The 24,203-nt window shown below is 36.6% G+C and overlaps 1 protein-coding gene across 1 annotated transcript in view; it reads left to right on the forward strand.

The window, feature by feature from the left end:
• Positions 1 to 24,203, forward strand: part of VPS13D (vacuolar protein sorting 13 homolog D) — a 104,281-nt gene that overhangs the window by 42,264 nt on the left and 37,814 nt on the right. The window contains 26 exon segments of the mRNA XM_035901911.1: positions 172 to 277; positions 615 to 767; positions 1,378 to 1,513; positions 2,530 to 2,577; positions 3,341 to 3,491; positions 4,128 to 4,338; positions 4,722 to 4,969; positions 5,609 to 5,800; positions 6,248 to 6,374; positions 7,305 to 7,447; positions 8,297 to 8,427; positions 8,676 to 8,695; positions 8,697 to 8,825; positions 8,955 to 9,078; positions 9,909 to 10,144; positions 10,906 to 11,014; positions 11,655 to 11,815; positions 12,149 to 12,257; positions 14,166 to 14,345; positions 14,609 to 14,725; positions 15,073 to 15,222; positions 16,401 to 16,550; positions 17,382 to 17,478; positions 18,622 to 18,770; positions 21,254 to 21,388; positions 21,742 to 21,909. Of these exon segments, the coding sequence (XP_035757804.1) occupies positions 172 to 277; positions 615 to 767; positions 1,378 to 1,513; positions 2,530 to 2,577; positions 3,341 to 3,491; positions 4,128 to 4,338; positions 4,722 to 4,969; positions 5,609 to 5,800; positions 6,248 to 6,374; positions 7,305 to 7,447; positions 8,297 to 8,427; positions 8,676 to 8,695; positions 8,697 to 8,825; positions 8,955 to 9,078; positions 9,909 to 10,144; positions 10,906 to 11,014; positions 11,655 to 11,815; positions 12,149 to 12,257; positions 14,166 to 14,345; positions 14,609 to 14,725; positions 15,073 to 15,222; positions 16,401 to 16,550; positions 17,382 to 17,478; positions 18,622 to 18,770; positions 21,254 to 21,388; positions 21,742 to 21,909 (3,680 nt within the window).

Below are 24,203 nucleotides of genomic sequence, written 5' to 3' on the forward strand. Positions count from 1 at the left end.
GTTACTAGATTTTTAAATGTTTTTTAGTAATCTGTTATCCTGTTTCTTTGTTTTATTTTTCTTTAGTTAGTGCAGGTTGTGGTTCTCTAGCCATTGTGTCTCATCCTACATGAGTATCTGATGAATGCTTCTCTGAGAAGCATTGAGACAAATCTTTATTCTGTTTTATAGCTGAAATGAAGACTCCAAAACGTAGGCAGCCGTTTGTCCCGTTTGCTCTACGAAATCATACTGGATGCACTCTGTGGTTTGCTACCCTAACTACAACACCTACCCGGTAAGAAGCTGCTGTGGGATCACTTTGACAATATTTGCCTGGCTTCTCTAAGATGTCAGCTAAACCCTGTTGTTTTCAGTGGTTTTGTTTCTTGCAGAGAAATATAGGTGACTCCCAGTCTTTCTTAAGAGCCTTTTCTTTGACAGTGAGGTAGTTTTACTACTAAAAAAAAGAATATTTTTTTCCAGGAGGCCCAAGAGAATTTGAAAACTGGTGAGGTATGTTCATGATGTATATTTGTTTACTGCAGTACTTCTGTAGACTGAGACAGACTGAAAAGCACTTGCTACTTGAAGTTGTTTTGTCAGTTTGTAAAATGATGTGATTCCCTTCACAGGGCTGCACTGTCTCACAGTGGGAGTCCAGGTGTTGTTCCTGAGGAAAACGGGACATTGCTGGATGATGCCCATAATGTCAGTGAATGGCAAGAAGTTATCACTGGGGAAGAGATTCCATTTGAATTTGAAGCCAGAGGGAAACTCAGACACAGGTGAGAGGGCAGGCTGTGAGATGTGTTTTGACACACTCATATATGGAACACATAAGGTCATAGTTGTGAGGACACTAGCAGATATTAAATAAAAAGTGGATTTTTTTTTAAAATCTTCTGTTAATGTTTTGTTTTTAAATACTTAAAACTCATGTATAGAGTGAAATTATCAATTGTCTAGTAAGCAGCATATATTGCTATTGGTGGCAGCCGTTCCTAGATGTGAGTTGGATCATTATGAGCTTTTAGAAAGACTTAGGGGCCTCAATTACTTTATTATAAAGGACTGGGGTGGGGGTGTTGGTTGTTGAGCATAAGCGTTATTGGTGTTAAGAACTAGAAGAACTTGCTAAATATGTAGCATGCTTTTATTTTTGCTTATATGATGTAGTTGTACTTCTGTATGTTCCTTAGGGAAGGTGGAACAACTGAACAGACATAAAATCAGGTCTGTCTTTATCCATGAAATGGAAAAACTCTTGAGACTTTTTTTAAATGCCTCAGTGAGATTGTTTATTCAGAATCCAGAGGATGTTCTTGGCTTGGACTGTTTGGTGTTTACACTGTATAATAATGCTTAATAGTAATTTATCTTGATCTAACCTGGTAGGCACACACATGATCTAAGAATTCATCAGTTGCAAGTGAGGGTAAATGGCTGGGAAGAAGTCAGTCCGGTATCTGTAGACAAAGTTGGAACGTTTTTCCGATATGCTGCACCAGATAAGAACTCATCCTCTTCCACTGTAAGTTCTGTTTTGGAGTGTTAGTTTTAATGGAATATGTAATTTGAGAGTAATGATGTCTCTAAGATTTTGATCTTAAAGCAACTACTGTTGTCTGATTGTCTTCTTTCCAAGTAGCTTGGATTGAGAGAGTTTGGAGATGCTGGGTTCCTAACTGGCAGTTTTATGCATAACAAAACCACAAATGGAGTAGTGAGCAGTTAGCCTGTGCTTAGCGGTCAGAGCTTCCAATGACAGAACTAATATATTAGTGGCAGTGTCATGGACTCACGGAGATCGAGCTTTAAATCACCAGAGCATTTCAGCAGCTACTTCTATTTCTTCTATTGCAAGAATGCTTTTCATGTGTTTAATTTAGTTAAAATAAACAACACTGGCAATTTCCTGTAAGCCTAGAGATTGTTGAAATATGTGGCTGCTTAGACAAAATATACTTGTCATGAAGGAAAAATGCAATTGTAATAATCACCAGGCTGGCAGTTGGTGCTTGAGGCTCAATGATAAGAATTATCTTGTGGATTTCAAAACTAGTTTTGAGACTAGCTACTGAAAATTGTTGAACACTAGAGAAATTGGAAATTCAGATCTTTTTGGTACAAAACAGGATTATAATTTAATTTCATGATACTACTGACAAGAGCCAGTGGACTCTTATTTTAATTGTTTCTGATGTTTTCATATTGAAGCATAAAAAGCATCATCTCTCTGTCTAACTTGATTCTTGAAGGAAAAGGACGCATTAAAGGAGAATTGCTGTTCAGGAACATCTTCTGTAGCTTTTTGCATTTTTTTTTTCAACAAACCTCCTTCCTTCAGCTTCATTTTTTTTTAAAAGCAGTATTACAGACATGTTTTGCTAATATAGTTCTGACATGTTTTCCAAGCTGTACTGAAGATCAGAAACACAAAGTGATGAAAGTATTTAGTTTATTCTTCTGTAGTAATGTTCTGCATTACAGCTACGAGTAGTATATTAAGTCGAACAATTTTAACTTTCTTGTTTGCTTTTTTCCCAGCTTGGAAGCCCAATAAGCAGAACAAATATAATACATCCACAAGTCTATGTGAGTACATACTTTCATTTCTTGAGAGCTACTTAAATAAGACTAGCATAATTCTACAAGTGAACTTGCTTTTCCATCCTTCTAGAATCTTTTCCATAGAAAGGAAACAAAAGTCAAGCAAATAAAACGAACTTTCAGATCAGAACAAGTATTTAACATGACTTACCGTTCCTCACCCATGTAAATGGTTGTTTGAAGAATGGGTCCTTATTTCCAGTGTGAATTCCAGCATATGAGCCCATATAAAATGTGGTTTTCAGGATCGAAGTGGCAATGACTTTGTGTAATGTAGGAGATAAAACTCCGCAGTAGAAGGGCAGCTAAGAGTGAAGAACGTAGGAATATTTTAAGAAAGCTGTACCTTACTTTTTAGTTTTGACAGATAGGAATGATAAGTGACTGTTAATTATGTGAGACTTGGAATTCAAACTCAATGAATTTATGAAGTAATGTAATAGTCAGCATGCAAAGTGTTCTTTTAGGATCTGTGTTGCTCTTGTTTGGACTAGCATAATTTTGAAAAAGATAATGGAGTTAGCAGTATTTAGAATTGCTTTTTCATATTAACAATTTTGTTGTGTTTTGAGGAGGAGGTACAGGATTGTAAATCATTATTATGAAATTATACATATATTAGCTGTTGCACATGGTTGGACTCAGTTGGCAAGATTTTACTCCAGCAGTTACTGCTTCAAAATTGAGGTGTCCCTCTTCTAGGTATAATCATTACCTGAGCTTTTTAATGCTTTTAAATATCTTCCAGTTTTCTTCATTGCCTCCAGTTCGTGTGGTATTCGAAGTTACCATGGAAGGTAGTGCTCGGAAAGTGATAACAGTGCGCTCAGCCTTGATTGTGAAGAACAAGCTGGAAACACCAATGGAACTAAGACTAGATAGTCCTTCTGCTCCTGACAGTAAGTGTTGTATATTCTTACCATACTATGGGGAATCTTTATCTTCCTCCCCAAGAAGATTCACCACTGCCTCTAATGGTTAACAACAAAGTAGACCTCCCTGGAGGGGAAATGGCTAATCTTAGGAAGGAAGTGATCAGCAGGGTAAGCTAGAGGACCAAGTAGGGTTTTTCCTTATTGTTCAGGTAAACAGGGAAAGCTGAGACTCTGTAAAGATTGAATCTTATTTCTGTATGTAACATGTATCTTTTAGCAGTAGTCTAGAAGGTTTCGGGTGTTATTGTGCAAAGGTGCAATCTAGAAATGTTGTGACGTGCTGATGGTGTACCCAAAATGCAATGAATGAGGTCTTTTTGAAATAAGCATTTTCACTAAAGCATCTAAGGAAAAGAATTTTAAGTCCAATAAGTTTTTAGTCTGTTTCCAGTTTCAGATTTAACACAAATTTGCCTGCTGCCAGATTGTTAGTAGGGCTTAAAACAATGGGTTGGTGTTTGAAACATACATAAAGTTGCTAGTATTTTATGTTAAAACAAAACACGTTGCTTCAGAAATTAGAGATGTGCTATTTGAAAATTTTATGCTTTTCAGTGAAGGGGCCTGTTGTGATATGTGTATTTTCTTTTCTGGTTGCAGAACCTGTAGTCCTTCCAGCAGTTATGCCAGGAGATTCCTTTGCTATTCCATTACATCTTACATCTTGGCGTTTGCAAGCCAGGCCAAAAGGAATGGGAGTCTTCTTCTGTAAGGCTCCAATTCATTGGACTAATGTTCAGAAGACAGCAGAAGTATGTAGCAGCAAGCGAGAGTGTCATTCAATGGAGTCTGAAAATAGCCGATTTTTCAGGTAACTAAGACCTAATTATTTCTGTGTAAACTGTGTTACCTTCTTCTGATAAATGAAATACTGTGGAAGTAAATAACAGGAAAGAAAATACTTAGAGGTGAAAGCTCCTGCAGTTTAATGGGATGTTTTGTTTGGTCTGTTGAGTAATGAGAAAGCATTGACACATAATTGCTATATTTCTGCAAGGCTCCTTGAAATAGGAGGTTATAAGGAAATACCTTATAACCAAACTTGGAAGTGATTATGTAGGGATCAATTCTAAATGCTGTTCGTGCTGTCAGTCCTGAAGTTACAGCATGTTGTGGGATTTAGTGCAATACACAAAGACGGGGTTCAATTATTCTGTCAAGTCCTTGACTTCTTATACCCATCTGCTTTCACAGGTTTTGTGTGGCTATAAAGAAAGAGAATTATCCGGATTACATGCCTTCCAACATATTTTCTGACAGTGCTAAACAGATTTTCAGACAGCCTGGGCATACTATTTATCTCTTGCCAACGGTGGTAATCTGTAACTTGCTACCTTGTGAACTTGAGTTCTATGTTAAAGGAATGCCAATTAATGGGACGTTAAAACCTGGCAAAGAGGCAGCATTGCACACAGCTGATACATCTCAGAACATTGAGCTTGGTAAGGTTCTTTTTCAGATACCACTTTCTGATGCTCCTAGAGCAGTACCTCAGTGTAACTATTTCTTGTACAAGAATGGAAAAATTAAAAAATTGAAAACATTTTTATGATTATTTCATTGGGTTGCAGGGTTTCTTATCGTTAATAACCAAGTGCATGCATCCAAAGAAATACTAATATTGCCATCATTCCCCCAGATCTGTTACCTGTCTTGGTCTGTTCATTATTCGGCTCTTTTCTCAATTTCCTGAGAGTGGAAACAGTGGAAACTGGAGATAAAGATAAAGAAGCGAATAAATCAAATAAGTTCCCACTGTTTTGGGTGGGTTTGCTCTTTCTGACAAAAAAACTTGGTGTTGAGGGCACGTTCGGAATTATTCAACGCTGGCTGGACTTGTGATGCCTAAGGCAGTCATTAGACTTAAGCAGGGTTCTTTACAGAAATTTTTTTGTTGCTTGTGACTTAAATTGAGGCATTTCTTTATGAGGCCAGGGGGTATTACACTGGGCAGATCTAAAAGTTAATCCGGGTAAGCTATATGAAATATTCAGAAAGACCAAGCCATATAAAACACCAACCTGTATGCTTACCAGAAACTAATGTTTCTGTGTGGATGACATTTGGTTTGGTTTTTGTAGGGGTATTGATAGAAAACTTCCCGATCTGCAAGGAGCTGTTGATTCCTCCTGGGACACAAAACTACATGGTGCGAATGCGCTTGTATGATGTCAACAAACGACTGCTAAATTTGACCATCAGGATTGTATGTCGTGCTGAAGGTTCTCTAAAAATACTAATTTCAGCACCATATTGGTTAATCAACAAAACAGGTAGGTTTACAGTATTTTCTTTCATAGCTGTAATCATGAACTGGGAAATAAAGATTTCATGCAGTGTTTTGATTTGTTTTCCAGCCAAATAGTGCTTTTAAAAACTACTTAAGATGAATTAAAGGCTCAGGATTTTTTTGTTTTTTGTTTATAGTGCCAGCAGCTATTGTTTGATGAATGTTACAGCCGATAACTTAGACATTTTAGTTGCTATATTGCAGATTTTCAAACATGAGCTACTGTACTTCTAAATAAACATAGATAGATCGCTGTTAAAATTACGGTTTTCAAAGGCTGAAATGCCTTGAGAAAGCAACAGGTCTAAATTGCAGTTAATCTGCTAACACCTATGTTGTTCCTTAATTTGAAGCAGTTTTACCATTCTTGTTTTAATTTGTGCAAAGGGGAAGTGTGTTTTGACACTGCATTTTTTGTGTTTACTTAAAGGATTACCACTTATCTTCAGACAAGATAATGCAAAAACAGATGCTGCAGGTCAGTTTGAAGAGCATGAGCTTGCTAGAAGCCTCAGCCCACTTCTATTCTGCTATGCTGATAAAGAACAGCCGAACTTGTAAGTAATACTGTAAGAAGAGCAGATGAGGAGGAACCTTACAAAGCATGAAAGTAATTCGCAGAGGATTGGGTGCCGATATATTAGTATGACTGTCACATAGTCATACATGATATTGCATAGTCATAGTCTTTCCCTGTTAATTTGACCTGTTTCTAAATACTAAAGTAAGCGTGTTGGATCTTTAGACATTTCCTACTGAAAACTCCTTGGTTAGCTAATTCTGTTGTTTCTGCAAGGCTGCTCTCATTTTATTTTGCATGCTTTGAACTCATGCTTCTTCTGTAAGAAAATCAAAAACCTTTTTGAAGAGACTTACCGAGTTGTATTAATTAGTTACCACTAAAAAACCCACTCCAAACCCCTAATCCTAAACTCTGAATGTTAATAGAGACGTAGTAGCAGTCAGTAAGAAGTCTACGTGCTGCAGAGCTATTGTGATTCTGACATAAAAGGAAATGGCAGGATTTTGGAAAGGAGACTTCTCAACTGCTTTAACTGGCATCAAGGAGGGAACTTGGTTTTTCCATGAAAATAAGAGCATGATTTAAAGTAAATTTATCTGAAATGTTCTGGGATTTTTGCTCAAATGAACAGCAGTTAAATTTATCACAAAAATTTACTCCATTTTTTTTTTCTTTTTTCTTTCAAAGAAAAGAGACACACAAATGTTGTGCTCAATCAGTCTGAAAATTGCCAAGCCTTTTACAAGAAATGGTCACTGAATCTTGAGCAATATGATAAAAGAACTTATGGGGGAAATGCAGAATAAATTTACTCAAGGAGAGATTTATTGTGGCTTCTAATGCTTTTGCATTAAAACACAGGTGTTCTTTTTGTATCTGGGTATGTGTTTGATCATCAGCATCGTGTTGATATCTGATCCTTCATTTAAATGAGTAAATCTTTGTGTTTTCTTCTTACCTGTAGTTGTACAATGAGGGTTGGAAAAGGAATCCATCCTGAAGGTATGCCTGGCTGGTGCCAGGGCTTCTCCCTGGATGGTGGTAGTGGTGTCAGAGCCCTTAAAGTGATCCAGCATGGAAACCGGCCAGGCCTCATTTATAACATTGGTATGTGTTGATAGGAACATTTGGGAAATACCGTAGAACTTGGTAAGATGTGTTGGTGACACCAGAAACACAACAATTACAGCAGGGAAACATACGTTGTAAGGTTTTGAGGGTCCAGAGAAAATTATTAAGCAAAAAACAGTATTCTAAGTATTTTTACATCTTTATTTTGAATTTCATTAGCTTAAAAATCAGTTGTCAGTTATTTTTATTTTTACATTTCATCATTGAGTGTCAATAACTGCATTTACAAAACATTCTTTCTGTTTCTGTATCTTTATTCTCCCTGTATGTTACTTTTAAGTATATTTGAAATCGCACCACATTACTGTCTTTGATTATTTTGAGTATCGTACTGTAACCATTCAGCCATGTGCTACTTCTCTGGGTTTTGCTTTGTGGTGCCTGTGTAGGTTGACATGGAGGAGGGCAACTTCTGTCTTCCTTGTGCTCCTAGTGTACAGAAAGTAAAATTTCCTCAGATGATTTTGATTTTTAATTAAATGATAATTTGGAAGTTACTCCAGGGTGATTTTTGAGGAATTTTTCATATGCTTGAAAGTGCAGTAATTACTTGCATTGATTTAGTTGTGATTGGAAATAGGGGTTTCTTTAATCTTCAGTGCTTATGACCTCTAAATTGTACTTGAGATACAGAGGGTAACAGAGGGCATAAAATTACGTTTACTGTTTAGAACAATGTGTCAAAATATGGCAGTGGTATGGCAGAAACAGCGCATCTCAGGAACCCAAGAAAAAGAACTTTTGTTATGTGACATATATTGTGGCAGGTGTCTTTTGTTTTCTCTTGCAATAACATCTTTATTTTTAACTTGTTTTTATTGCTAGGTATTGATGTTAAAAAAGGCAGAGGCCGTTATATTGATACATGCATGGTAACATTTGCGCCCCGTTACCTGTTAGATAATAAATCAACCTACAAGCTTGCCTTTATTCAGCGGGAATTTGCCAGAGGTCGGGTAAGATGCTTCCCTTTCGTTACTTGTTATTACAATACCTGTAATTAGTCACAGCATCTTCTAACCAAAAAGAACACAGACGATATACTTGAAAGTATTGTTGGCTGGTTATGAGGATCTTTCTCGTTATTCTGTACCAGCATCCACCTAACAGAGTAATTGCTGTGTTTGTATTTGAGAGGTATATAGATTAATACAGTATTTTTTTAATACCTATAGGATATGTATTTACCAATTTCTGTTCCTAGGGAGCATCCAACCCTGATGGCTAAAAAGTTCCACTGGCCACGTAACGATTATGATCAACTATTATGTGTGAGACTGATGGATGTCCCAAACTGCATTTGGTCTGGGGGCTTTGAGGTCAACAAAAATAACTCATTCCATATTAATATGAGGTAGTTATTATATATAAATCTTCTGTAGCATACTTCCATTTTTTGATAGAAGCAGCTGTTTAATGCGTATGACTGTGGGTAACGCAGATCCAAAGCCTACCTCTCTTGCACTTGTTTGTTCTTGTTTAGGGACACCCTGGGAAAATGTTACTTCTTAAGAGTAGAAATTACTCTTCAAGGAGCCACATACCGCATTGCGTTCAGTGACACAGATCAGTTACCACCACCTTTCCGCATTGACAATTTTTCCAAGGTAAAAGAGCAAAAAAAATCACTTTTTTTGTTTTTATTTTTTAGTAAAAAAAGAAAATAGGGGTTCTTTCTGTCAGAAGAGGGAGCTGACTGGCTTGTGTAATGAAATAAAATTAAAGTGTATGTAGCAAGAGGTATTTGTGTATAATAATTGTAATTTTCTGAGGTTTTAATAAAAATTGGTAGTACTCAACGACTTCATCTTGTTCAAATAATAGTGCTAACATTGTGGCTTTCATGCATTCAAAGTCTTATAAGGAAGAGCACTGATGAGAAAATTGTGCTGGGGTGATAGTTTGTAATCTGTTCTGTGTTATTTTCAGCACTTGAATAACCTGTAAAAGAATTTGGGCTCCTACTGCCACTTCCTTTCTCTATGTCTTTGGGCTTCTATGTCAGTGATTATAAAGATCAGATAATTTACTCTGTGTATTTTACAGTAACTGACTGACTGCCTTGTGATAAGAGCAGGAGACAGGGCTCTGAATAGTCACTGGTTCTTGTTTAGGATTTTGGTACTGAACTGTTAAATAAAACTGAGCAAGCCTAATTTCAGTAAGGAGGGTTTAGAGGTGCTACCATGGGACTGAAGACATTTTGAACCATAGATGACAGATAAAAGCAAAGATGACATTTCTCATGCCTTTGAGATTATCTTTAATTGAGACTCAAATGGAAGAAAACGTATATGAAACCACTGGGGCGGGGGCATGGGAGTGACCTGAACATGTTTCATTGATCAACTCCTGAAAAATGAAAAAATCGTAGCAAAAAACCTGCCTGATTAACAATTTCTGCATGAAACTAAATCCTCTTTCATAACTATTACAGGTCCCAATTGTTTTTAATCAGCACGGTGTTGTCGAGCCAAGACTCTACACTGAAGTGAAGCCCATGACCTCTCTGGATTATGCATGGGATGAACCTATTCTACCACCTTTTATAATGCTGACAGTTAAAGGGGCGGGCTCCTCAGAAATCGTCTGTAGCATGAATGACTTCCAAGATAGCAAGCAGCTTTACTATGAAAACTTCATTTATATTGCTGCTACACATACTTTCTCAGGGTAATTCTTTATCTATTAGATGAAAATATTTTGAATATTCATGGTGTCCTTTAGGCTTTATGTTAATATTCCCTTAATGGTTGCCATTTGAAAGTTTTTCGAATGCAGGTGAACTTTTGTCAGCCTGGTAGGGTAGCAGAAGAAGTGCCAAAATTCAGTTGAGTCTGGCAGTCGGTAAGCTGTGGATCTTGCCTCGTGTGGTTGTTGTAACTTAGCTTTATGGGTCTAGCTTGCCATTGTTGATCTTGTCATATAGTGAGAAGATTTAACATGCGGCATCTGCTGTGACCCCACTGTCTGATCTTAGGAGAGCGGGGATGCTTAGAGTCACGTCTAGGGGCTTAATTTCATTTGGTGGATTAAGAACACTTGACTACAGGACATACCTATTTGTGACATACCTGTAAATTTTAAACTTGTGCTAGCTCATATGCTATTGAAAACAGCTATGGGAGATTGACACATGCTTTGTCGCTTTCCTCAGTGGTAAGGTAGAAAATTTTCTTTGGAATTCATCTTATTTGCATGTGCCGTTCCTAGTCACAGTGAGAAATCAAAGCCCCTTTTAAGAATGTACTCAAATTGACAGCTTGCACTGGTAAATTCAAAAATAACAAGAGGAAAAAAAACCAATGTACGTTTTTAATTGGCCATATTGGAAGCATAAGCTTCCTCGGTTGGGTTTTGGTACAGATCTAATTCAAGCTACAGAGGAAGCAGCTACTCTGAATAAACATAATGATGTTTTCTTGGTGTTCTAGTTTACAGGAGCCTGGTGTAAGACCAGTTGCTTCGAATAAGGATGCTGCATATGCAGAGCTTGTCCTTGATGTTTCTCCAAAGACTCAACGAGTTGTACTGAAAAAGAAGGTACCAAGACACATTTGATTTTATTAAAATGCTGTTGCTGTGTGCTGAAGTAAAATCATGTGCTGCGAGAAGGAAAAAATAAAACATTTTCACAGCAACTCTTAAAGGGTGGAGACAGGCTCCACTGAAAGTGACAGCTTAATGCAGTTCAGGTTGCTTGAATTACGGTGGTGCTTCCATATAAGATTTAAGGGGCTAAGGGTAACGGAAAAGGGAACTGGAATAAAAGTAGTAAGGAGCATTGTTAAATCTCTCTAAAGACAACCAAGCGTGGTAATTGTTTGTTGGAGGTTCTAATGAAGTTTCAAGGTAGGGCATGCTTCCTTTTTGGTTGCATTGTAAGCTGAGTCCTCTATTTCTGGAGCTCTTAATAAAATAGAAACTGTATTTAAATATTGCTGAGATTAAAAATAGCTTGTAAATATAGCTCTACATCTAACAGTGCTAACATAGGGTGCGTATTCACTGAATATCAGAGTTGAATTAGAAGTTTTTATACAAACTAGTTTCTAATTCAGGACTCTGAAGTTGTACAAGTCATTCCAAGGATTATAATTCAAAGCATCTGATAGCAAACCAGAACAGGGATATTTGCTCTGTACTGCTGCATTCATTTAAATGTTGAATTTTTATGCAACAGGAGCCAGGGAAACGATCCCAACTTTGGAGAATGACAGGCACAGGAATGCTTTGCCATGAAGGTTCTTCAGTTCCTCATAACCCCCATAAGCCCTCTCCTCGGTCTGTGGACTCTTGTATGATTTTGGATATTGCAGGTCTGGCAGCTGTCACAGATAACAGGTATTACAATTTCTCAGGAAACTGATGTACATTCTAACCATGTTTTTGAAAGCATACTTAACATGATTCTGTGAATAAGGGAAGAAATTATTCTGAAGGTGTGTGGAAGAGCTAGATTTTTATCTGTCTTCATGAAGGGACCTCATGATCACTTTTCTGTCTTGGAAGTATTTTTGAAAGCATGGCTAATGTATTTTCAGCAGCAGATTGTTAAAAGAGCACTTCAGAAGTGAGATTAGGAAAATGAGTTTGAACAAAATTAGAGTAAGTGTTCACCTTGAGACACATCTTGAGAGTAAAGAAAAAAAATGGGGTGGCATGCTTTCACTGCAGGTACGAGCCCCTGATGTTGAGAAAGCCTGATCGACGGCGCAGTACTACCCAGACATGGAGTTTTCGTGATGGAAAGCTGACCTGTGGTATTCACGGACTTGTTGTCCAGGTCAGTACTGATAATACGTTGAACTTGACTGTTGCTGATACAGATGACAGTCATTTGGGCGTAGTATTGCAGTGAGCTAAAGGCTTTGAGGCCAAAGTTCAGAATACAGAGGAAACCAGACTTGCACAAACAGCTTGTGTGGTTTAAATTAATGTTTCAGTGTTTTTATCAATTTCAAATAATTAAGCTATTAATTTGAAAGTAAATAATTAGAAAAATAATAGTACATCATTGTTGAAAATGAACAGTACAGTGATAAATAAGGCCTTGATATTCTCACACATAGCAAAGGTGAAAACGCTGCAGAATGTGTCAATTAGTATCACTGATAAAAGTCAAGATTTGTGTATAACCAGCACTTCTCAGAATCCTGGTTCTAACAGCTTAGTAATAAGAATTTTAAAAGCAGTTTGTACTGTTTGCTTTTTCTTTGTGTTCTAGGTAACTGACTTGCAGACAGCTAACAGTTGCAAACTATTTGATAATTCTGCCTGCTGATGTTAGAATTTGTAGGCATAGAAACCTGGTTTGCTTCAAAATTCTGGAACAAATTACAGAACTAAATGTCAAAGGAATGCACTTGCTTTTTTTTTTTTAGTGTTTCACCATATTTAACCATCGCTTACAAACAAATTTGAATAAGTTATCCTGCATATTGTTGAAATAGCAAAGTATGTTTGTAATAATTAATGACATTATTTTGCATGTTTTATTTTGAAAAATAAACTGTGCCAGCTATGTCAATGGAAATCAACCTCAGTTCAGTGGAAAAAGTACCTCCATAGCGAGTATGTTAGCTTTGTGATGAAAGCAAGTCTTTTATGTGCAGTGAGTCTGGAATGGATCTGTAAGGTACAGAATGATAATCCTGCAAATAGGACACTATCGTGTTCTGTTGGGGATACCTCCCCCCCCCCCCTTTTTTGTTCTTGTTTCTAAATTACTTGTAATTTGTTGGGGTTTTTCCCTAAACACATGCTTCATGTATTTCTTCATTTTAAAACAGAACAGCAATGACAGAAAACAAGCATCTTGGTCATTTTGTTCACTGTGTAATACAGGACAGTACATGTCCTCTGTGAAACTAGAAATATCCTGCAGAAACCACTTGTGAACTTTCAGGTGATTCTTCTGTTGTAAGCAAAGAAGAAAAAATATGGAAAATACTCCTAAGGCTTCACAATAACCTTTTAAGACTGTTTTTGTAGTTCTGTTCTGGTTAATTTTAAAGGAATGTAGTAGCCATAAAAGAAGATTCCAGCCTGCAGAACAGATAGGATAGCAGCAATGTAGTGTTCCTTTGCCACTTTAATGCTATGTTTCCATTCTAATACCAGAAATATTTTACTTAGTCCCATGATGTTACATTGATCATTTTGTGATCAAATTACTGTGGCTTAGTAAGTTACTGCTTGTCAGTCTGAAGCAACCAAAAAGCCCTGCATTGCTGTTTTTAAGATGTTGACTCAGTAAGGATTTACATTCTCATCTGCAGATCCAGAGTTCATTTTTAAAAAGCTTTCTATCACTTGAAAATATTTTCAGGAAGGACTTCCCATGTTCTATCGTGATATGATAGCTGCAGTTTCTGATGGGGGAATACTTAATTATTGATCTTAGCTGTTTCTTCTAGCTGCTAAGTTGATTAAACATGGCTTACCGGGAGCTTTAGTAATATTAAGTAAAATGCTGCTGGACTGCTTTTCTTTTCATTGACATGTAAGAAATGTGTTAATTTCCCTCACTCAGACTACTCAGTCTGGGTTGGAGTCTCAGACGATTTTCTTCTTCAGCTGTGTAAGGAGAGGAGAGTAAAATACACTTCTAAATTAATGTATGTAAATAGTTATCTGAAGCCTTTACCTATCACTTAATTTTTTTTTTCCTTACTCTTATTTCTTTCTCCAGGCAAAGGGAGGAATACTAGGTCTTCATGATGGAGCAGAAGTTGTTCTTGGTCCTGATACTTCACTTGAACTTTTGGGGCCAGTTCCACCTGAACAGCAGTTCATAAACCAGAAGATGAGGCCTGGGTCAGGAGTGCTAGCTGTTAGACTCATCCCGGATGGGCCAACTAGAGTTCTACAGGTGAAGGTCCTTCATTAACTAGAATCTAGTTTCATTATTTGCTTGTACTTGAAATACCTTGTTCTGTAAATTCTTACAAAACCTTTTAACTTTCTAATGGTATGAAGGGGGAGGGGATCACTATCATGAAACAGTAATAATAACAGCTAAAGTTTTCATTGTGCTTATTTTTTAAAAAAAGAATAATTTTATAAGGTAGGACAATATAACTGTAATTTTAGAAATAGGAAAGTGATCATTGTAGTAATTTATTTGTTTATCAGATAACGGATTTTAACCAACGTAGAAATGATCGTTTATCCAGTGAAGGAGATGAACTTCCAGTTACGGAACAAGATCTACGCAAGTTAAAAAATCCAGATACAGAGCAGGAATTAGAAGTAAGATATTACAGCTAGTATCCATCTCCTTTATTTATCACTTTCCTTTCTATATTTTAGAGGTGGGTTAGAGGGGTTTTTCATTAGCTTTTCCCTATGATGACCTCTTGTCATAAACTTGTAGATTTTCCTGCCAAAACTCCTCATTCTTAGAGGTTGGCCTTGTATGTCTTAACACCTCTGTGTTTGAAGAGTAATAGTCAATGAGCTGTTCAGCTGCTCTGGAGATGAGTCTAAAAAAATAACTTCTTTGCAGAAGTTATTTGTATTCAGTATCTCAGATTTTTTTCAGTGTTGGTTTGTTAGTGTTTGGATTTTTTTCTTCTCTTCAAATATTCTTTTCTCAGGTGCTTGTGAAACTGGAAGGTGGAATAGGATTGTCTTTGGTCAACAAAGTTCCTGAAGAGCTGGTATTTGCGAGCCTCACAAGAATTAATGTCCACTATACACAACTATCGACGAGTCAGGTGCTAGAGCTCAGTGTGCAAGACATACAGGTATTTGCCATTTTGAAACAAATTATTTGTTCATAGGTCTTCTGTGATTTTTGTTGTCCTAATAGGTTTGAAAAATGTTTACTGCTGTTACTGAGATTTCAGTTCCTAAGTATTATAGAAGTTTCAATCAGCATTGATGTTTCCTTTTTTCATTGTTTTCATTGTTATCTACTTACTGATAGTTGAGACAATGATGTATTGTATTTCATGCTGTTGATTTCTATTAGGCAAGTTAGAATATTTTTTATTTTGTTTCTCCCTGGATTTTGGTTCTTTGTGATTACATAATGAAAAAGCAGCCACTGAAGACAGGAGGAGTCCTAATGCTGGTAGTACTGCAGTATAAATCATAGAATCTTAGGCAAATAACACAAATATAAACCTCTTTTTTTTTTTTTTTTTTTTTTTGTTCAATTAGATTTTGATCCTGACTTTACAGAGTTTTGCCTTTACCTGTGTTTTCAGTTCAGTCTTTGAAATTCAGAATTCACAAGTTAAACCGAAGACTGTAAAGACTGTTTTTATTCTACTAAAAAACTCTTCTAAATTATTAGAATTCTGTTCCCAATATGTAAGATTTCCTTGGGAGGGGAATTGTGGGTACTGATGTAGATTCCATGACATAAACACATGCTTACATGCATCAGTCAGACTTAATGCAGGAGTAGCTTAACTCTGCTGTTGTTTAATATTTTTGGCTGTGTATTTTGAAAAAGAAAAAAAAATCAAAGAGAACATAGCAATTTTGTTACAGGTTTTGTTTGTTGGTAGCTATAGCAAATTTTTTTAATGGAAGACGTTTCTGAATATTTTTTGGGTATGGTCTCAGTGGTGACCAATAACCAAGTATATTCAGTATCTCCCTGGCTCAGGGACCATATATCATAGAATCATAGAACGTTTTGGGTTGGAAGGGACCCCTAGAGGTCACCCAGTCCAACCCCCCTGCAGTGAGTGGGGACACCACTAACTAGATCAGGTTGCTCAGAGCCCCGTCCAACCTGGTCTTGAATGTTTCCAGGGATGGGGCCTCCACCACCTCTCTGGGCAACCTGTTCCAGTGTTTCACTAGCCTAAATATATATCTGAAAGCTTTTAAGTGCTCAGTTAAAAAGGATCAATTTTGCTGTTTATTGTCACCTATTCAGATTTTATTGTCTGTCTTGTCCACTCTGTAGGTGGACAACCAGCTTATTGGCACCACACGGCCTTTCATGCTCTTTCTGACACCTAAGATGAGTGAAAATGAACCCATGGAGACTGGTCCTGCAGTGCAAGTAAACGCAATGAAATTTCCCAGTAAAAATGCACTGACTGATATATACAAGGTAAACCACAATCTTTTGATTGTGCCATGCAGGTATTACTCTGTTTAAATAACCTTTCTCGTTCCTCATTTTTGCTGATAATCTGAATTAAATAATTTGTGAAATGCACTTTGAATTAATACTGAGACTTAAAGGATGCTATATCCACCTTCTCATGTTCATAGTCTTTAAAGCTACAGTACAGTGAGGAACAAGGTAAGATGTTCAAAAATATAACACATTAGGCCAGACCCCTATTTGTTCTTGTCTGTGACCTTACTTTTCAAGCCAATTATTCTCACCTCAGAATTGATAAGGTACCATTGTAGCATGGTGAACCAGGAAGTCTGTTACACTTTTCCTGAGCTGTGTACAAGGTTATTACTTCTCTCTGATAAGCTGTTATCTTGCAGCATGAACCCTGTTCTGTGTACTGCAGCTGTTGATGTTGTTCAGAAATTTATCTACCAACTGTGGTACGCATTGTGAGGGTAAAACTGAGTCGGTTATCAAGACTTGTTTTCTCACTTGGAATCTTCACCCATGTATTTTGGCGTTATTTTGAAAAACAGCTGATTTTGGTGTTGGAAAATGGTTAAGCATCAGATTCTGAAGTGTTAGTATTGGGTAACGAAGCACAATACCTTCCAAAAAAATTGAAACAATCATCACTCGTTGTAGGTAACTAAGTGAAGAAAACTACCAAAGATATTTTGAAGGTGGGAATTTTACTACGAATCCATTGCCATGAAAATATTCCATTGAAGTAGAATGCATATTCCTATTTAATGGCTTAGATGGGCTGTATTTCTGGTGTTAATACTGTAAACTGAGACTTGTTTATCTTCGTAGCATCTGATGATCACTGCTCGGAAGTTCACAGTTCAAATTGAGGAGAAACTACTTCTGAAGCTGTTGAGTTTCTTTGGCTATGATCAGTCTGAATCAGGTATAGTATAAAATTACAAAGACCAGTTTTACAGTATGCAGAAATATGATCTTTGTATATAAAATAAGTTCAGAACGCCTAGCAAACACTTAGCTGCTTGGAAACTTCCACTGTCGAACAAAAATCTGGAAAGCTGATGTCTCAATGGTGCCTATAAAGCTGTTGATATATGTTGTGCTTGTTACAGTATTCAGGTAATGAGCCATGTAACATGCTGCTGTCCAGTACGCAGTGGCTGAGCCAAGCCTCAATGGAAAGGAGTTTTGTGTTCTATTTAGTATTATATATTAGTACTTATATATTAAGTTCCAGTATCTGGATTCATCTAGATTGGGTTAAAAGAAATTGCGTTATTAATTTATCAAAACACTTTGTTTAGTAATGTTTCTTTATTTAAACGCAAAGCTAGAAATGGGATCTCTGTTCATTTGTTCCTTGGGCAGTTCCTCTTGCTTAACTGAAGAAAAATATTTTGTCATTTACATTCAACATGTTTAATTAATTGTTCAACCTGAGTTCATAAGACTTTGTCATCTTTCATCTTTCCCCCTGCCTTCTCACACCAGCAAGATGCTCTTAGAAATAACATATGAACCTGCTAGTGTCAACCAAATTTGGCTTACTCTGTACATAAATTGATGTATTGAACCTCTTCCAGGTAGGCATTTTGTCCATTCTGTAGTGATAATTGAACAGATTGTCAGCTTTGTACATTATAGTGATAGTTGAGTGTGTAAGGAATTATAAAGAAAATAGAGGAAAACATATTGTAAGACCATGACTACACAGTAGAAAACATTGCATAGTTACTTTTGCATCACTTGCTTCTGTATGCTGACAAAGATAAATTAGAAGTGAAATTAAATGCTCAAATAACTTAAACTATGCAGTTGGATAACTTTTTTTTATCTAGCTACAAATACTTTCAGGTTTTAGGGATGCAAGCAGAGCTGAAAAAAAATTCTTGAGCCTCAAAGGTCAATTTCATGTCACAAGGCATGAGTAATTTTGCTGGCTACACTAGCAGTCACACATACTTTTTATTTGTACAGGGAAACTATTAACTCTTTACAGAGTATGCATTCATAACCTCATATTTATTTATATATAATCTATTCTGATTCCTATTTTGTCTGGATGCAGAGGTTGAGAAGTATGATGAAAACCTCCATGAAAAGGTTGTTGAACAAGGTGGAGGACAAAAGCGGTACTACTTTGAAAATCTGAAAATTAGTGTGCCTCAAATAAAGTTGAGTGTCTTCACTTCCAACAAGCTACCTTTGGATCTCAAGGTATGCCAATGCATTCACAGAGTGTGCTTCCAAGTAAAGAGATTCTATTGGAGGAGGAAAAGGGAATGGAAGCTTTAAGTTAGTACTATTGATTTCCATTTACTCTTCCATTATTTAAGTTACACATAATAGAAGTACCAATAACTTCTGTTATTTAATTTGCATAATTTCCAGTCTCTTTTGTAATATTCTTTCTTTTTTGTAATTTCAGTTGAAGCACAGCCAACTTCACCTACTAACTCAGTACGTTACAAACTATCTTAGTTACATTAATGGTAGTGTAAAGGGGCTTAAAGGGAATGACAGTCATATGGGAGAGCTGAGGTGAGGGTGAAGAAAAATAAGTTACTCAACTCAGGGAGCAGAAATACAGGACAACACTGAGTGTTTTCATCCAAAAAAATGCTGTCTCATTGGATTTGGAGCGTTTGCATGAGCTCTGTGTAATTTGGCTCAATATTAACGTGAATTCAGATTGAGTATGGACTTAGGTAGAAAATCTGGTCCTTTTCATGTGTTAATAGATTTTCTGGTGCAGTCATTCAAGTGAACCAGGGATTCTAAATTATAGCAAGAAGATAATCTTGTCCAGTGTTCCCAGGTGCTATGTTGGGACCTTCCTAGACATAACAAGGTGGTAACAGTCAGCAATATTTCAGTTCCCTCTGAGCTAACACAACTAACTTCCTCCAAGGTAGGGGAGTTGAAACAAAACCAAACCAACCCATAAAAACCCCTCCCCACTTTGAAGAAACTGCTGCCTATTCAACTTGCGTGCTCAAAAACCAAAATTGAGAGACTGACCAGGTTTTGTTTGTGCCCTTAATATTATGGACATGAAGATGTGCAAGCTTTTAAGTGAATGTGAATGAGTGTATATCATGGAGTCCTACCAAGATGACCCAGCATATCATCAGTTCTGCAGTCATGTATTGCTTTTACCAAATCATTGTGCAAAAAGAGGACAATTCAATAGCTAGCTGTAATATTCCTTACCATTCAACAACATCAGCAGTTTCTTGAATGTGTTTGCACTTTTGCTTCAACATGAAAATGCTTATCATCCAGTTATCTGAAGTTTAGGGAGAGAAAACAGTGGTGGGTGCCTTTAAGAAACCAGTAATGTGCACTGTTCTGTTTGGATTTCCTACCACCTTTGGTATACGATTGCATATGGATATATCTTGGCAGCTGCCAGCATTGTTCCCAAGAGAAAACTTGGCATATACCTTTTTTTTTGCCCCCTAATGATAACTGTCGCTGACTGTATTCTGTATATTAACTTTCACAGAAAGAGTTCCATTCAGTTTTGTAGCACAGGAGAGTTCAGGGTAGGAGGGAAAAAATAATCACAGTAGAGTCTTTGTAGAAGTTTTTCTAACTACTTCTAATGTTTCTGGCTTGGACATTGCTGTCTGGTAATTTGGTGTAGACAGATTATTTTTATTAGGTACCAGTATTAACAAAGTTGCCTTATATAATATCTGATAGTTAAACAGGAAATTACTTCCTACCCAAGTGAATAATGAGGACTACTCTAGTTAGTCATCCATTTACTGAAAAAATAAATAGGTCCTTTCTTACTTGCAAACTTAAATCAGACCTGTAATTTACCTTAATTGCCTGCAGATGGCAGAAAAACGCGTATTACTTACTACCAAGCATGCTTTAGTGATTAATGTAGAGAGATGTAACACGAGTATCAGGCTTCCTGCCTTCTTCAGATTTTCTGATGTTGGTGACTGTGCAGATGCCATAATCAAGATCTGAAATAGAAGCAATCTCTCTTTTTCTTAAAAGATCAGTTTTCTTGTTAGTTTTTCCAAAATTATTTTATTTATGTGTTTGTATCTATGGATGTATAGCTTGTCCACCTTAAATATGTTTTTTATGTATAATTGTTCAGGTTACAGATAGCCAATGGGCTAATTACTGTCTTAGTTTTCTTCCTTGAAAATAATTGAAAAAGCTGGTTTAAAGAATTTCAGTACACCACGTAATGTTAAGAAGTGAGCCTCGGGCTTGCAGGAAATTGTGTATGTTATTCCAGCTTGTCCTGACACGTAATCCATTCACAGAGCTTCATCAGGGTGGGAAACACCCAGTTTGTCTTCACTATGTATCAAGGAAATTCATTCAGGGTTCGGTTTAATTGAACGTTAGAGCAGTTATAGCAAAGTGCTAAGCATTCTTAAATAAATTTTGTTTTTAAATAATCCTATCAAATGTAGGAAACAGATTGCATCAGGAAGAGTGTTTAATGACTATCTGGCTACTGAAGAAATGCTGTTCTAATAACTGATCATTGCTTACAAGTAAAAGGTTTATGGAGTGATTTCAAAGCATCTACATGGCAGTGGTAAACTACTCTAGCAGCTTCAGATAATTTTGGTTTGTTACCCATTTAAAGATTAATTCATTTGGGTGCTGTGAATGAGAAGTAGAGAGAAAAATTAAAGTAGCAGTATCTTTTCTTTAATTAGGCATTGAAAAGCACGCTGGGATTTCCTCTGATCCGATTTGAAGATGCTGTGATTAATCTGGATCCTTTCACTAGGGTCCATCCATATGAAACTCGGGAGTTTATCATCAATGACATTCTGAAACACTTTCAAGAGGTAAGTGTCATACAGATTTTGTTGTGGCAAAGGCTGAACTACTCATGATTGATGAGTTCTCTACTAAGGGTGAGGGAAATCTTTCTTGACTATTTACTGAAGTATTAGTGCTGTATTGCTGCTTTGGTATATGGAGAAATAGCATCACGTGCTTCTAAGAATACACTGCATTTTAAGATGAAAGTGTTGTTGATCTTACCAGTATTTGTGTGTTCATTTCTTCAGTAAAACTGTCAGGTTTTGTGTATGCTTTCATTGCGGGTGGGACGACTTTTCTTTCTTTCTTTTAGTCAACCTTGCTGTTATTAATGTGATCCATAAGTGATACTTCATTCTCCCTGTTCATTTTGCAGGAGCTGCTTAGTCAGGCAGCAAGGATTCTAGGTTCTGTGGATTTCCTTGGCAACCCTATGGGTCTATTGAATGATGTTTCAGAAGGTGTTACTGGACTTATAAAATACGGCAATGTTGGTGGTCTCATAAGAAATGTCACACACGGAGTATCAAACTCTGCTGCGAAGGTAATAACTGTGATATTAAAATTTGCTAAAACAATAAGCAAAAAATAGTCAGGAAACAAGTCAAATAGAATTATTGGCCATCTTTAAATTGCTTTATGTCTTGGTTTCTTTGTAAAAATTGTGTTTGAAGTATAGATTTTTTTGGAAAAGCTTTATATATACACTTCAGGGATGCCAGAAACCTTGCAGGAGTCAAATGAAACCACTCAAGGCCTTATTATTGATACACGTGTATTTTGAAGACTGAATACAGCAGTTAATCAGAATGCGAGTTAAAATGTTGTTCAAGTGTGATGTAATCTCTTATGTGCAAATGAACGAAGTTATATTACATTATATATATAATATATATAGAGAGAGAGCGTTATAGAAATTTGGAGTATTTAAGGGGTTATTTCGCATAACAGGAGTTGTTAACTTATTTTTGGAAAGTGATTAAGCTGATGTGAATATCATTGTGCTAATGCTGGAGGGTTTTTTTTCTGTGCCACATAGCAACAAACTAAGGAATTCCTAGATTGCTACGCATTTATCTTTAGTTTAATTCCAAAGTCTCTGCATGGTGAACATTCTTTTGTCCGTCCTGATAACGACTGAGAGAACTCAGTTATATCAGTGTTATCAGTGAAAATAACTCTCTTTAGTGCCTGAGAGAGCCATGATCTGAGACAGCCGCCAGAAATAGGAAGTGGTTTTGATCATGGTCGATACTGTGCTTGATACTGAACAAGCATATGCTCTTGAAACATTTTTCATTACATACATGGTGTGTCAACATGTACTGTAAATGAACTTTGTGATCACGGATAGAACTGGAATAATGCTTTCTTCACGTAAGGATGTGTTTTTAAAAGTTGGGTTTGTGAAAATTCTTTACTTCCTATTTTCATTTTCCAAACTGGTGAGTTTGTACATGTATATTATCATTGTTCATCCTTTCACAACCTATTCCACTTATTTGTATACAAGGAAATCTACTTTTTTCCCCACATTAGTGGGAAAAGGTAATTCAGAAGATGAGAAAGGTGAAATACAGAGTTTTCATAGTTACAGATAGCTCAAGACTAATATTATCAAACCTAGTTAAACCACCATAGAGCTCCCCAGTCCATCACCAAGTGCATAGCTGTGAGCATATCTAACCCAGACAGTTGGACCACGAGGAAGGATGACACACACCTTCTCTATCATAATTATCTTGTTGACAGCATTAGCCTGTTTTGGACAATTTCAAGATATTCAAACAAAATACCATGTTGGTGATATTCCTGTCTTAATCCCATACTAGGTGATTCTGTGACTATCAGCACTGCAAATACAAGCGTATCCAAGCAATCTGGTAGAAGACTTACTGAGCTTCTGTAGGGCGGTATCCATCTGTGCAAATGAGTATTTTTGTCCATACTTTCTACTTGTGGTTCTGGTCTCTTGTGACCCATCCACTCCACCCAATAGAGTATGTTTCTTTAGAGTTTCCTTTCTATAAAGTGTTGTTTCCTCATTGCAGTCACATCTGCAGCAACAGTCTCATAAATCTTTCTTTAAAAGGCACGAGCCTTCCTACGTTTCCCACAAGGGCAAGGTCATTCTTTGAACTTTGGAGTCATTTGTAACCAAGGGGTTTGTGAAGGAAGATTTTCAAAGGCAGAAGGGCAGTTGGATGCTGAACTCCTTTCAAAATTCAACAGGAGCCGAGTGCCTGCTTCCCATTTATACCTTTGAAAATCACCCCATGTACTATTTATCTGTCTTCCCAGGTATTTTTTTCCTTCTCCTTGATATATCTGAAATGCCTGTGATGCAAGTCTCGCACAATTCCCTTTTAAAAATTTTTTATGTGGATTATGTATTTGTACTTTCAGAACAAGGAGAGAATTACATCATTTAGGAAGGCTTGATAGTATGTTATAGAATTCCTTGATTAATCCTCCTTCCAAAGGATGGATCTTAATTCTGCTACATAGAAGATAACAGTAAAAAAGGCTCAAATAATCAAGATTAATATTTCCCTATATGTTGCACTGCTTTTAGACATCTAAATCTGCTAGAAAACTCAGCCAGGAATGTCTAGATGATAAAAAAATTGACATTTCAAGTACAATTTGTGATGTGTTGTATACATGGTACAGTGTAGAGTTTTGTCTTTTACTCTTTTCTACTCGACCATGTATATGCCTTATGGTCGTGTCTAGGATACGTGAAGTTTTAGTAAAGAAAAATGTGGGGGGAAAAAAAAATTCCAATTACTCAAGAAACACATGACTGAAATAGTAGATCATTTTCATCTTGCTATT

Source organism: Egretta garzetta, unplaced genomic scaffold (assembly GCF_000687185.1).
Source record: "Egretta garzetta isolate BGI_Z169 unplaced genomic scaffold, ASM68718v1 scaffold69, whole genome shotgun sequence".
Lineage (NCBI taxonomy): Eukaryota > Metazoa > Chordata > Aves > Pelecaniformes > Ardeidae > Egretta > Egretta garzetta.